The sequence below is a fragment of the Heliangelus exortis genome, chromosome 14, assembly GCF_036169615.1.
Source record: "Heliangelus exortis chromosome 14, bHelExo1.hap1, whole genome shotgun sequence".
NCBI lineage: Eukaryota > Metazoa > Chordata > Aves > Apodiformes > Trochilidae > Heliangelus > Heliangelus exortis.
This window is the reverse complement of record NC_092435.1, coordinates 12,809,127-12,821,151: the sequence shown is the minus strand read 5'-3', so window position 1 is coordinate 12,821,151 and position 12,025 is coordinate 12,809,127. Positions and strand designations below refer to the sequence as shown.

The 12,025-nt window shown below is 53.7% G+C and overlaps 1 protein-coding gene across 2 annotated transcripts; it reads right to left on the bottom strand.

The window, feature by feature from the left end:
- Window positions 1-706: 706 nt before the first annotated feature.
- ATP1B4 (ATPase Na+/K+ transporting family member beta 4) lies at window positions 707-11,886 on the bottom strand. Of its 2 annotated transcripts, none has more exons than XM_071758219.1 (9): window positions 11,868-11,886; window positions 9,206-9,270; window positions 6,711-6,873; window positions 4,582-4,710; window positions 3,637-3,741; window positions 3,188-3,384; window positions 2,579-2,635; window positions 2,039-2,134; window positions 707-1,147 (listed from the first exon to the last, which is right to left on the bottom strand). In XM_071758219.1, exons 2-9 carry the CDS (start codon window positions 9,266-9,268, stop codon window positions 986-988), a joined length of 972 nt encoding a protein of 323 aa, XP_071614320.1. In that variant the 5' UTR covers window positions 9,269-9,270; window positions 11,868-11,886; the 3' UTR covers window positions 707-985. The 2 variants fall into 2 exon arrangements, with proteins under 2 accessions (XP_071614320.1, XP_071614319.1); XM_071758218.1 differs by lacking the exon at window positions 11,868-11,886 and adding an exon at window positions 9,445-9,619.
- Between the last annotated feature and the right edge of the window lie 139 nt (window positions 11,887-12,025).

Below are 12,025 nucleotides of genomic sequence, written 5' to 3'. Positions count from 1 at the left end.
TATCACCACTCCCCCTGCCAAGGGTTCAGGCGCTCGAGAGGTCTTTGAGGGTAATTAATCCAGGACTTCACAAATGGCAGAACTGACCCCTTCCCAAGGAAAGGACTGTGTGTTTCCCTGTGGTTTTGTGCAGCCTTACAGCTGGGACCTGGCTGGGAGAGGGAAAAACAGACCTGGAATATTTGAGGGGGGGGGTCTAATGAGGAAGAAGTCTCCACCTGCCCAGCACGGTGGGGAGAGAGGATTTCATCTCACTTCTCCCTGCATAATGGATTTGAGCATTCCTGGGGCTGGGAGAAGTACTGGAGTGAGGAGAAGGAGGGAGAGATGCATTTGTCTCCCCACTTCAGAAAGGAACAGGTGGAAAGGTTCAAGGGGAGGTGATTTTCTACATGGCCTCTGCTCCAGCACCTTGGGTGTGCTGAACAAGCTGCATAAAACTCTGCAGTCAAGGTGCCCGAGGTGCTAAAGACCCTAGGAGGCATTTTGAGGTCTGCCACTTTCACTTTTTAACTGTGCCATTGCAGACATCCAGAATTTTTGCTGGATTTTGTTTTAACAAGAACAGTGCTAGTATATTACCCTCTCCAGCTTTTGCCTGAGAAATGCATGTTAAAATATGGTAAAGACTGAAATTTAATGCTAGGACTGCACCCCCTGTGCATTTCACAAGGGTCACTCATGAAAGACTTGACAAAAATAGTGCTCAGATACCAGAGGTTTTTTAATCAAAACTGAAATGCTTTTGCAGGGTCTCTGCCCAGAAGATAACATTTAATTTTTCTAGTAATGCTTTACATTAGATTATGAAAAATGTGGTTCCACTCTCCATTGAATTTCATTTGTTGCCTAGCTATGGACAAAAATAAATTAGCAAAAATCTTCACGTGCCTGTTTTTTCCTAGCAGAAAAATTGCTGGCTTTGTGCTTTAAAAAGGAAAAAGCCTCTGATTGACTTAACCTAAGTGCCCAGCATGTGTGGTGGCTACTTTCCAATTCTGAGGATGAAAATGATTCGTCCCAGGAAGCGGTCGCTGTTCAGGTCATTGATGATTCCTTTCCCATTCAGACTGCACTGAATAGGGACTGAAAAATTCCTCTTCACATCTGTAAAGTGCATGGCCACCAGTGGGGAGGTGTAGTTGACCTGCAAAGAAGAGAGATTTAAGTGTAATTTTTTAACGGGGCAGGAAAGCAGGCAGTGATTTCATGGTCAGCAAAAATCATTAGTAAATGATTCCCAGTTTCCAGGTGTTTGAGTGTCTTGAGTTCCCATTGTTCCATCATGGTCCCACTGGATGCTGAAGCTGAGCCTTCCTTTTGCCTGAGCCTCAGAGGGATGGGATCACAGTGGGGTTTTGCACACCAGATAATAGGACTCACAAATACTTTCTGCTGTTCTGAACACTGACCTGGGGCTTGCAGTAAGAAATCTGTGGTGTTCCTCAGACCCATGTGCTCAGAGGACACACAGACAGGGCACATGGGGCTGTCCCTCATCCTCAGCCAGCAGCACTGTGACAACAGGAGCCTGGTGCTGCCTCATCTTCCATTTCAGCTTTGGTTGTGATGGGGCATTTCCTCCTGAGGCCACACAGCCCAAAGCAGTGCTGGTCAGCATGGTCAGAAATAGCCACTGCTGATGGACTGCTCTGCTCTGAGCCACCCAGCCTGAAGTGGCTTTGTCATAGCCTTGACAGAGTCCTCATCCTTCTCTTGTGTCACCTAATCCCTGACTTCCCTAGCACCCTGGGAAAATGCTGGTGTTGAAGCCTTTTCTGGGAGCTGGCAAAGCCAAGTCATAGTCTCCAGATGATAGCTGTAATCATGCCCAGTGCTGGCAAAGGGGAACTGGAGTCCCCAAGGATTTCCCAGTTTGTCAGAGACAGAAATAGAGCACTATAATCCCAGTGCCCGTGGCCTCTCTCCTGCCTCCATCTGCCCAAAATAGCCAGAAAGCACATCTGCACTCTGTGCAGCAGCTTCTGCCCTCTCCTTCCCAAGGAGACATTGCAAAGATGCCAGAGTCCTTACTTACGTGAGTGAACTTGCCATAGTAGGGATAATACATGAGATCAAATGTCCCATTTCCAGGGTAGAAGTCCACTGATCTGAGATCACTCTCATTGCCCTTCTGTGAGCATAAAAATAAAATAAAAATAAAGGTTCACACGCAGCACACGGGACGCAAAATACATCTCCTTTCAGAGACCTCACCCCCAGCTTTATTGCTCTCTGAAGGTCCAATCCAGCTGCTGCCCGGGCAGTGAGAGCCCTTCCTTCACCCTGGGCATCCAGGGGCCTGCAGAGCAGGTGAGGATGGATGTGAGCAGCTCCTGCCTCCTCCCCCAGCTCCAGACTCCAGCCCCCAGCCCTGATCTGCTGGAGGAGCAGCAGCACAAGGAGGGTGAGTGCCAGGGTGGGAAGCAGGAGACTGGGGGCACTGAGAGCAGAGCAGCCCCTGTTTTCACCCAGAGGCAGTGCTGGGTCCTGTGTTTGGGGTCAAAGTGGGGAGAGATGTTGGTGAAGGGAAACATTTGGCTCCAGATACCCCGTTGCCAAGCTCTGAAATCAGTACCTGCACTTTGCAGTCCACGCTCACGGGGACCCCAGCACCAGGGCGGTAGCCTATGATCTGCAAAAAACAAAAAGACACCCATGCTGGTATGAAATGTGGTGCCAGGTGAGTGCTGCCTCACTTCTCCAGCCCTTAAGCTCTTCTACCTGCCAGTCATACTGCTCAGCACCCATTATGTGCCCCTGGAAGCAGGGTCTGCCACCCAGAGCATCCTCAGAGCAGCACAGCCACTTCTACACACACCTCAAACCCCACAGTTCTTTTCCCAGCACCGAGCCACCATGCTATGACGAGATTTCAAACAAACTCAATTCTATTAATATTTCCATTATAGAGGCTGTTTGGGTCTGGGGTGTATCCTTAAAGCTCAGTTCTTCCCACAGAAGGCCTTTCAGGCACTCGGGCTTAACAACTGAAATCCAGCAAGTTTTGTACTTTCTGTCTTTCCTGTTTTCTGGCAAGTGTGAGCCAGCAGGTTGTGAGCTGTGGGGTGCTCGTTCCCTTTCTCCCTGGGCCCGAGCAGTTTCAGTTCCTGCATGGTCTTTATCACACTGGGATGCACTGAAGGAAGGAATTAAGACATTTCTCTGTATTTCTATTTCTCTGTACCCGGTTCATCTTCAGCAGGATGCAGGGCTGGCCTCTAGAGTAGCCAAAAGTTGGGTCCTCAATGCCAGAGCAGTTCTGCAGCAGTGAGCGTTTGAACTGGCAGGATTTTTTCTCCTCACTTTCAGCTCCCCCTTGGATGAAATACTGCCCTGGGACACACTCAATATTCTTCTCCTCTTGAACTTTGTCATCGTAAGCTGATGAGAGAGAGAGAGAGAGAGGGACCAAGAGACTTGTTGGCATGCCTCAAACCTGCACATCCTCACGTCAGGGCCATCAGAAAGTCCCACCTGGGCAGGAAAGGCTCCCTCCCACAGAAGGGTCCTCACCTTCTGAGCCTCCTTTTCTAGTCAGGGGTCATGATCTGCACCCCAGGAGGAGACCCCTGCCCCGTCTTTGTGGATGCAAAGGATTTGCTGAGACAACTTGTGGGGTGCCCCAGAGCTGACCTGCTAGGAAGTGGTGCATGCTGTCCACGTAGGGCTGCCACGTGCTGGGCTGGGAGACGTTGAAGGCAATGGTGAACCCGTTCAAGTATGGTCTGATCATTACTCCTGGAAGAGGAAATGGACCCTGTTGGAGCAGACATGGGTGGGCTGGCCACAGGCATGGGGTGCCTGGTGCAGGGGGTGGCTGGGGGGCAACTCTGGGCTTGAGGGTGGGGACAGGCAAGAGAACATCAGCACCAGATCCCAAATAAATCCTGTCCTCAGCCCACTGATCCCTCACCTCCATTTCACACCCAGGGAACACCACGTTCATAATACCCCAGAAAACATGGGGGACCTGGAGGGTCTCAGCAGCAGAGAAGAGATGGGCTTGGGGCTGCACAGGGAGGCTGAGGGGTCCCCCCTGCTCCTGGCCACGCAGCCAGCTCTGGGCAGGGAGCAGGGCAAGGGGGACTTGTGCTTCCCAGTGGCATGAAAACATGGAAAATGCTGCTTCTGTCATAGGGAAAGGAGTTTTTGAACATTCCCCTGCCAGGACTCCCACAAATAGGAATTCATAAAAGCCACTGTTGATTTTCATTTTATTTTGAAGACATAAGGGAGAGCAACTGAAGGGAATGGGTATCACCCATGAAATGCTTAAACTTGCTCATTTTGCTTGAGAATAATTAGCCTAATAATTTGCATAATTAGAATAACAATTATCATCATTACAAGGAGTGCTTCACATGGGGCTATTCCAGGTGCCTGAGCCTCTGGAGAGAACCTGCAGCACAAGTCAGTACCCTGAGGTAAGTGATACACAGGGTGTTATGGAGGGCTGGGTGGTCCTGGGGTGTACATCCCAAGCAGGGCTTTACCTGAGGTCCCTGCCACCCCATTTTTGGCAGCATTTTGCTGGGTGAGTGCTGGTAGAGGTGCTGGAGGCTGAACTGGGCCACGTACCTGGTGGAGACACACGGTCCCGGTACCTGGGGGTGTAGGGGCTCAGCGTGAGCAGCATCACATACAGGCAGAAGGCAAACATTCCTGCCAGGCACGTGTAGAAAATCAAATAAAACAGTAAAACCAGGCCTGCAAAAGAGAGAGGGCACGTTGCCATCAACACAACCAGAGCATGTCCCGTGGGCTGTGTCCTGCAGGGATGCAGAGCCATGGATACTCCTCTGCAGCTCCGAGTCCATCGTGGAGGTTGGAGCCCACAGACCCCTCTGCATACAGACCCCTGGCATTTTGGGGTGCAGGGCTCTCTGGCATATTTGGCTGCAGAAATCTCCCTGCCCAGCCCCGGGCTGGTGGCAGCTGCCATTGGGCTCAGTGCCCCTTCTGCTGTGTGTCCCTTTCCAGAGCTGGGTCAGTACCAGGTCCGCGTGTCCCCCTGCCTTGTCATAGCATCATAGAATGGTTTGGGTTGGAAGGAACCTTAAAGATCATCCAGTTCCTCCACCCCTGGATGGGTTGGGACACCTTCCACCAGACCAGGCTGCTCAGAGCTGTTTGGCTCTCTCCAGCAGACAGACCCAACCTTGGATCTTGCCTTCCACATCCCCTCTTGGCATGGCAACACCTGAGGGTACCCAGTGGCTTCAGCACACCCAAACCTCCTGATGTGGGGCTGTGGGGTGATTCTCCTGCCCCGACTCCTGTCACCTGTGTGTCAGGGTCCCCAGTGCTGGGACTGACACGAGTGGCATCTCTGGGGGCCATGGCACCGCTCCTGACATCCAGGAAAAAGGTTTTGTTTTTCCTCTGGACTGGGGTGATGGCTGAGGATGTTCGCAAGAGGCCACGGCCTATGAATAAAACCCGGTGGCTCAGAAAGGAAAGCCAAGCCCTAACCCAAACATCTCCCAGGAGAAACGTGCTGGCAGCTCAGAGGGAGCCCTGGGAACACAGGTGTCTTCTCCTGCCCTGCTCCTGCCCTGCTCCTGCCCTGCTCCTGCTGGGAAGCGCTGCTGAGCTGAGTCCTGGTGCAGGCTGGGGGGACCCATCCCCACTGCTGGTGGCACAGCAGGGACAGGCACAGAACCACAGAATAATTTGGGTTGGAAGGGCCTTTAAAGGTCACCTAGGTCCTTAAAGGACCCTCCTGCAACTAGGGCAGGGTGCTCAGAGCTCCACCCAACCTGAACTTGAGTGCTTCCAGGGCTTCTACAACCCCTGCCACTGCTTCACCACCATCATTGTAAAAATTTTCTCCCTGATATCTACCCTAAATCTCACCTCCATCAGTTAAAAACCATTATCCCTTGTCCCATCACTACAGGCTCTGCTAGAAGGTTTTTTCCCATCTTTCTTGTAAGTCCCCTGTAAGTACTGAAAGGTGGCCACGTGGATAGGGATGAAATGGACAGGGTGCTCAAAACCCTCCCTGGGACACCCCAGCCTATCAGCCCCAATAGCAGATGTGGGCCCCATGTCACATCTCAGGGAGCTGTGGGGTGCCCAGCCCCTTATGGAGATGCCCAGCCCTTCCTGCCCCACAGCTGGGGCACACACAAGCAAGGAGGGCTGCTCAGCTCTGTGGTGGGCACCCTCCCCAAAAATTCTGCCCTGGCACTCAGGGACTCCTCTCCCACTGACACCAGTGACCCCAAAGCCCCCTTCCCAAGGGTTCCTGACTTATCCAGGCAGGAGCTGGGTGCCTATTGGCAGCAAGGTGCATGGCTGCAGCCCAACTTGAAGCCCCCTGGTTGCCCAGGCTCTTCATTTCTTCCCAGTACATGGTTTGGGCAGCCTGAAAACTTTACTTTCATATTCTCAGTAAGCATTAACATCCTGCTTGAGGTGACCCTGCTCTGGCAGAGGGGGTTGGACTAGACAATCTTTTGAGGTCCCTTCCAACCCCTAACTTTCTATGATTCCATGATCCAAACCAAGGGCAACTTTCCCAAGGTTTTCTCCTCCTCCTCCTCCTCACTATCTCTTTATTGCACTGGTTAGAAACAACTTCCCTGAAAATGGGGGACAGGGGTGGTCAGTCCAAGCTATCAAGGATGTTCACAGGCAAGTGCATCCAGTGTGAAGAAGAAAAGGCAACAATCCCTGACAGCAGGGCTTGAGCAAGGACCTACCCCAGCTCTTGGCTGTTCTCCCCAGGCATGTTCTCTCCTCCGGGTTCCACAGGAAGATCTTCATCTCCCCAGCCAGTTCTGCCCAGGTCTTGCTCCCCATCTCTGCCCTGCTCTTGTCCTCTGTTCTGTCAGGATCCTGGACCTTCTCCTCATGCTTATTTTCCTGGAAGAGTTACAGAACACAACCCCCACATGCAAGCTGAACATCTCATTGGCCAAAAATAAACGCAAAAGCACTTAATAGCTGGAAATGTTTCAAATTTCCACTTTCCCATCATCACTCTTGAGTTAAAGAGAGGCAGTTTTGGCTGTTCTGACTCAAGATCTCTCAGATCCCAGCATTCATTTTTCCATGACATCTACATCACTGCCATCACACTGGGTACTCTCTCCTTGTCCTGGCAGTTACAGAAACTCATCTTTTCCCACCTGTGTGAGCATGACCAGAGAAAACCTGTGATCTGGGAGGCCTGGGGTTGTTCCCACACTTCTGCAGTGTTTCTGAGCTCAAATAGCACATTTTCTTTGCTATCACAGATGACAGCAGGCAATATTATTCAAGAGGTCGCACAGTTTGTTTTGCTTGGTGTGCAAGCAGGTGTTTGGTCTTTGGTTAAATCCCCGTGTTGTGATTTTTTTTAATTACACTAAGTTCCAGGGAAAAGCCATCTCCCCAGGGGGAAAGAGTGTGCATTTTGCCACAGTGGTGAAAACTCAGTTGTCTGGAGCTTAGGGACACAAATCTCTGTGTACCTGTGCCTAGGCAAGAGTTTTTTGAGGTGAGACACAGCAGCCATCCTTCCCCCCCCTTGAAGATGGGCAAAAGCAGATCTCCAAAAGCAGGGAGAGAGGTGGGAGAGGGTGCAGACCTTGCCTTGAGCTCAGGGCAGGGTTGGGTGCCACCAGGGAGAAGGGGTGAATCTGGCATCTGGGTTCATCACTTCCTCATGCTTCAGTGCAAACACACAGGGCTCAGCCACTCCTGGCTGGGTCAGGGATGTGGCCCTGCAGCAGCAGCAGCAGAATCTCCCCCTCTCTGTGCTGAAATCTCCCCCTGTCTGTGCTGAGGGCCATGGAAACTCACTGGACATGGGCACCTGTTTGAGCCAGGGCCAACAAGTGAGATATTGATACCCCATGGGTTGCCCCGTGGGAGCTGGGAAGCATCTGATGGCTTGGCAGGAAGTCTGGCATGGAAACACCTTCAGATCAGGGAGGATTAAACTACATTTGGACACAGGAATACTGCAGAATGGTGAGAACAGGGCCAGAGTACTGACTCCAAAGCCCAAATTCATGTTTTGGAGAGCCCGGGCCAGACCCAGAGGGGGCTGCAGACCATCAGCATCCCACTGATTTCCCCAGTCAGGTCTCTTCTGGGGAAGAACTGCTGCTGGAAAAGTGCCCACAGCCCCTGCACAGCATAGAAAGTGCTTGGCCCAGGCCCCCCACCCACCCCAAGCTGGAGCCCTTCCTGAGCCTGCTCCTGCATGGCCAAAGCCCTGTACCACAGGGATGAGGAAAGCAGAGGATTTCACAGTGGGGAAGCAGCAGCCTCAGCAGGAATCCCCAGCAGGAAGAGGTGAGGGCAGGTGCAGGGGCTGCTGCTGCCAGGACACCCAGGAAGGAGCAACTGATGGAAGAAGAGGAGGAGTTCTTTCTCCTCGTTAAAGCAAAGAGCTACCAGCAGCTGTACTGGAAACTGTTTCTCAGACTCTCAGAGCAGCTGGAACAGCTCAGAGAGACTCTGCACCGGTGCTTAGTGCTGCTTTGGGAAAAGCCTTTTGGATTTCACACCAGCTGCATCTGGGAGTGAGGCAGCACATGGGGTGTGGGCTCTGCCCTCCCCAAAAGCCCCCCATGCCAGGGAATGGCACAGACTCTCACCCAGGAAACCCCACGGATCTGCCCTGCAGAAGGCTTTCAGAAGGAGGGAAAATTTCCATCTCTCCTGGCTCCATGCTGCGTATCCAGCACCCGGTGAAGGGTCCCATCCTGCTGGCTGGGTGATGCCACAGGGCTCCTGAGCAGCAGAAGAAGGTTGAGGAGCAGGTCCATGTGGTGCAGCTGGACAGGATGGGATGACCTCCCTGGAAGAGGTCCCTGTGCTAGGGAGCTGGGTTAGATCTGAAATGCAACATCTGGTAGGTGTTTTATCTTTGCTGACCAGAAATGGTCTCAGAGCAGTCCCTTGCACCTGGACAAGGGACAGGAGGAGTGGCAGGAGCTGGGGTAGGAGTATGCTGGGAGCTGTGGTGGGACCTGCTGGGACACTGGGCAGCCCTCAGGGTGCTGCCCCCCATGGCAGCTGGGGTGTGCAGAGGGTGGCCATGCCCTGTTGTCCCTGTCCCTTCTAACCCCCCCTTGCTGCCCAGGCCCACCAGCCAGACCCACTGCTGCCCCTTCCCCTCTCAGTGCAAAATGCTGATGCTGAAGGGACAAAGCAACATTTCCTAAAGCAAAGCAGCTGTATTTATCAGGTCCAAAAGACTCACCACCTCCCCGTGGGGGCTCCTGTGCCGACCCTCTGTGCTGCAGGCGCCGGTGTTCCCGTCCATCCCTGGGTGGGCAATGCAAAGGATCGTGAGCTTTGGCAATGCAGGAGGCTGGGGGAGCAGCACCAGGGCCATTTTGGGTGCCATCTTGCCCCAGCCCTCTGGGACCCATAGGCACAGCCCCCTCCCCAGCCCCACGGCACCCCAGAAAGGCTGAGAAAGTGCATCTGTGCTGAGACCTTTGCCTGTCTGAAGGGAACCCCACAGCTTTCCCTCCACACCCCGCAGGACTTCGGTGTTTGGGAGCAAATAAAAAAAGAAATTGCTGCCCTATGAGGGGTGAGCTCAAGGCAACAGGATCCTGTCCCAAGCCCCCTGGCATCTGGTGCCCTTTGCAGCACCCTCACAGCATCCTGACCAATGCATGAGTCCCCACCAAGTTCTCTCCACTATGGGGAGACCATGTAGCTTTTAATAAACATTAACAAATCACTAGGGCTTTGGATGGTCGCATGTATCTGCCAATATGTGCTTGTCAGTCACAGTGGGACCCTCCTCAACACTTGCAAAATCTCTTTTGCAGTGATGGGGGTAGTGTGAGGGACAGGTCTATATTTATCCCTTTGAATCGAGGCAGCAGCTAGGAGTGTGCAGTGTAGGCTTCCCCAACCTGGCTGTAAGAGCCAGCCACAAAGACAAAATCCAGAGGGATACCATGTTGTGACACCCTGAGGACCAGGGAAGATCAGAGTTTCCCCCCATCAGTGAATTCAGGCATTAGGGGCTTGGGGGTGTGTGATGGAGCTGCAGTGCTGAAAGGGTCTGGGGTGGTGGGAGTACTGGGGGGCAGCACAGGGAGGAGGCACTGGCATTGGGCCCCCCTCAACAAAACCCTGCCTGGAATGGCTTCAGCAATGTGATGGCAGCGTGCAAGGGGTGCCCATTCCCAGCTTTCCAGGAACGGTGTGGCTTGTTTTACACCAGCTGTCCCAGGAGGAGCTCGGCAGCTCATCCCCTGGGCACATTTCCAATGGGATTGGAGACTCGTCCCCTTGCAGCAGAGTGTGTTGAACGGTGGGGAAAGGCTGCCTTACCCCAGCCTGGGGCTTTGCCCAGAGGCACAGGGACGTGCATCCCCGGCTGCCCCCTCTCACCCCAAGCAGGCGAGGTTCCATTTTTCCCTTTCCTCTCCTGGGTATGGCTGCGAGCCGCTCTCCGGCTGTGCTGGTGAATGGCAGCAGCGGGAAGGGAAGCGGTCTGGCAGCCGGGCTGGACGGGTCTGCCAACACCACTGGTACCGCCCACAGCCAGACCCGGCAGGAGGGTCCGCAGGCAGCCATGCTCACAGCTGGGTTTCCCCGGCCAGAATGGGGCTGGAGAGTTGTCTGGAGATGGGATTTCTCGGCATCTCCCGGGGGCACACGCGTCCCGTCACAGCCATCCTGCTGCCCCACAGCCTGGGACCAGGATGGAGTGGAGAAGGGAACTGAGACAGTTTAGTCTGGGGAAGAGGAGGCTCAGGGGAGACCTCATCACTCTCTACAACTCCCTGAAAGGAGGTTGGAGCCAGGGGGGGGTCGGGCTCTGCTCCCAGGCAGCTCTCAGCAAGACAAGAGGGCATGGGCTTAAGCTCTGCCAGGGGAGGTTTAGGTTGGATATTAGGAAAAAATTCTTTGCAGAGAGGGTGATCAGGCAGTGGAATGGGCTGCCCAGGGAGGGGGTGGATTCTCCGTCCCTGGAGGTTTTTAAGAAGAGACTGGATGTGGCACTCAGTGCCATGGTCTGGGAACCACAGTGGCCCTGGGTCAAGGGTTGGACTTGATGATCTCAGAGGTTCCTTTCCCGGATGATTCTGTGATACCTGTCCCCTCCATCACTGGGTTCAGCTGAGCAGGAAGGAGACAGTGCTGGCCCCACTGCCCCCTGGGGCACTGGAAGTGAGCACAGGGCTCCTCTGGTTCATCTGAGGTAAACAAGTGCTGTTTTCTCTGGAGGTGACATGTTCTTTGCCATTAATTGATCTGAGCATTTGTAACCTGCCTGTTGCACTGCCGTCAGCACACTCTGTCTCTTTCCTCCCGGGGGAAGTTAGTAATTAGGCTCTTACCCAATAAAAGTGCGTGTGTGAGTTTTTTTGAAGCAGAGACAGGATTAGTTTCTTTTAACTTGATGAAATATGCTTTGGCTTGAAATAATTACATGATTTGCACTTAGCACCTCTCAGCCCAGGGCATTAAAGTGATTTACAAGCAATTATAAAGCCTGCTGGGAAGATGCTTTTATTCCCATTTTAATATGGAAAACAGAGGCTGAAGGGATGCCCTGCTCCTCGGCCAGAGACATGGGGAGCTTGCAGGGTCTCCTGGGAGCGCTGCCTGGGTGGGATGGGGCACAGACAGCAACAGCAGTGCCACCCCAGCAGGGACCTCACCGCACCGAGAAGTTTAAAATGAGGCAGTGGCCATGGTGGGGAGGGCGTCGGGGAGAGCCACCAGCACTGCCCTGGGGCTCAGAGCTGCATGGAGGAGGGTGGTGGGGAGAACGGGGGACAGAAAGGTGCCAGGGAGATATCTGGGGAAGGACGGGGTGACCCGGAGCTGCGGCCGCTGAGGTGCAAAGGGGAACGATGGGGAGAGAGCAGAGGGGACCCAAAACCACCCACCCCGTTCTGCCCTTCACCCAACACCTCCCCGACGCCTCTATCCCCCCGCTCCCGAAAAAATCCCTCCGGGACACAGCCCCTCGTCTGGTTTCCAGCACGAAGACCCCAGCCACGGTCTCCAGACGCCTGGAGAAGAAGATGAGGAGGGGGATGAGCCG

Excerpts from the sequence above, each read along its gene's own strand:
- ATP1B4 (XM_071758219.1), bottom strand. The coding sequence starts at position 9,268 with ATGGACGGGAACACCGGCGCCTGCAGCACAGAGGGTCGGCACAGGAGC. Across the intron at positions 6,874-9,205 it reads GGAGCCCCCACGGGGAGGTG|GAAAATAAGCATGAGGAGAA; the intron begins GTGAGTCTTTTG and ends TAACTCTTCCAG. Across the intron at positions 3,385-3,636 it reads CATGCACCACTTCCTAGCAG|CTTACGATGACAAAGTTCAA; the intron begins GTCAGCTCTGGG and ends CTCTCTCATCAG.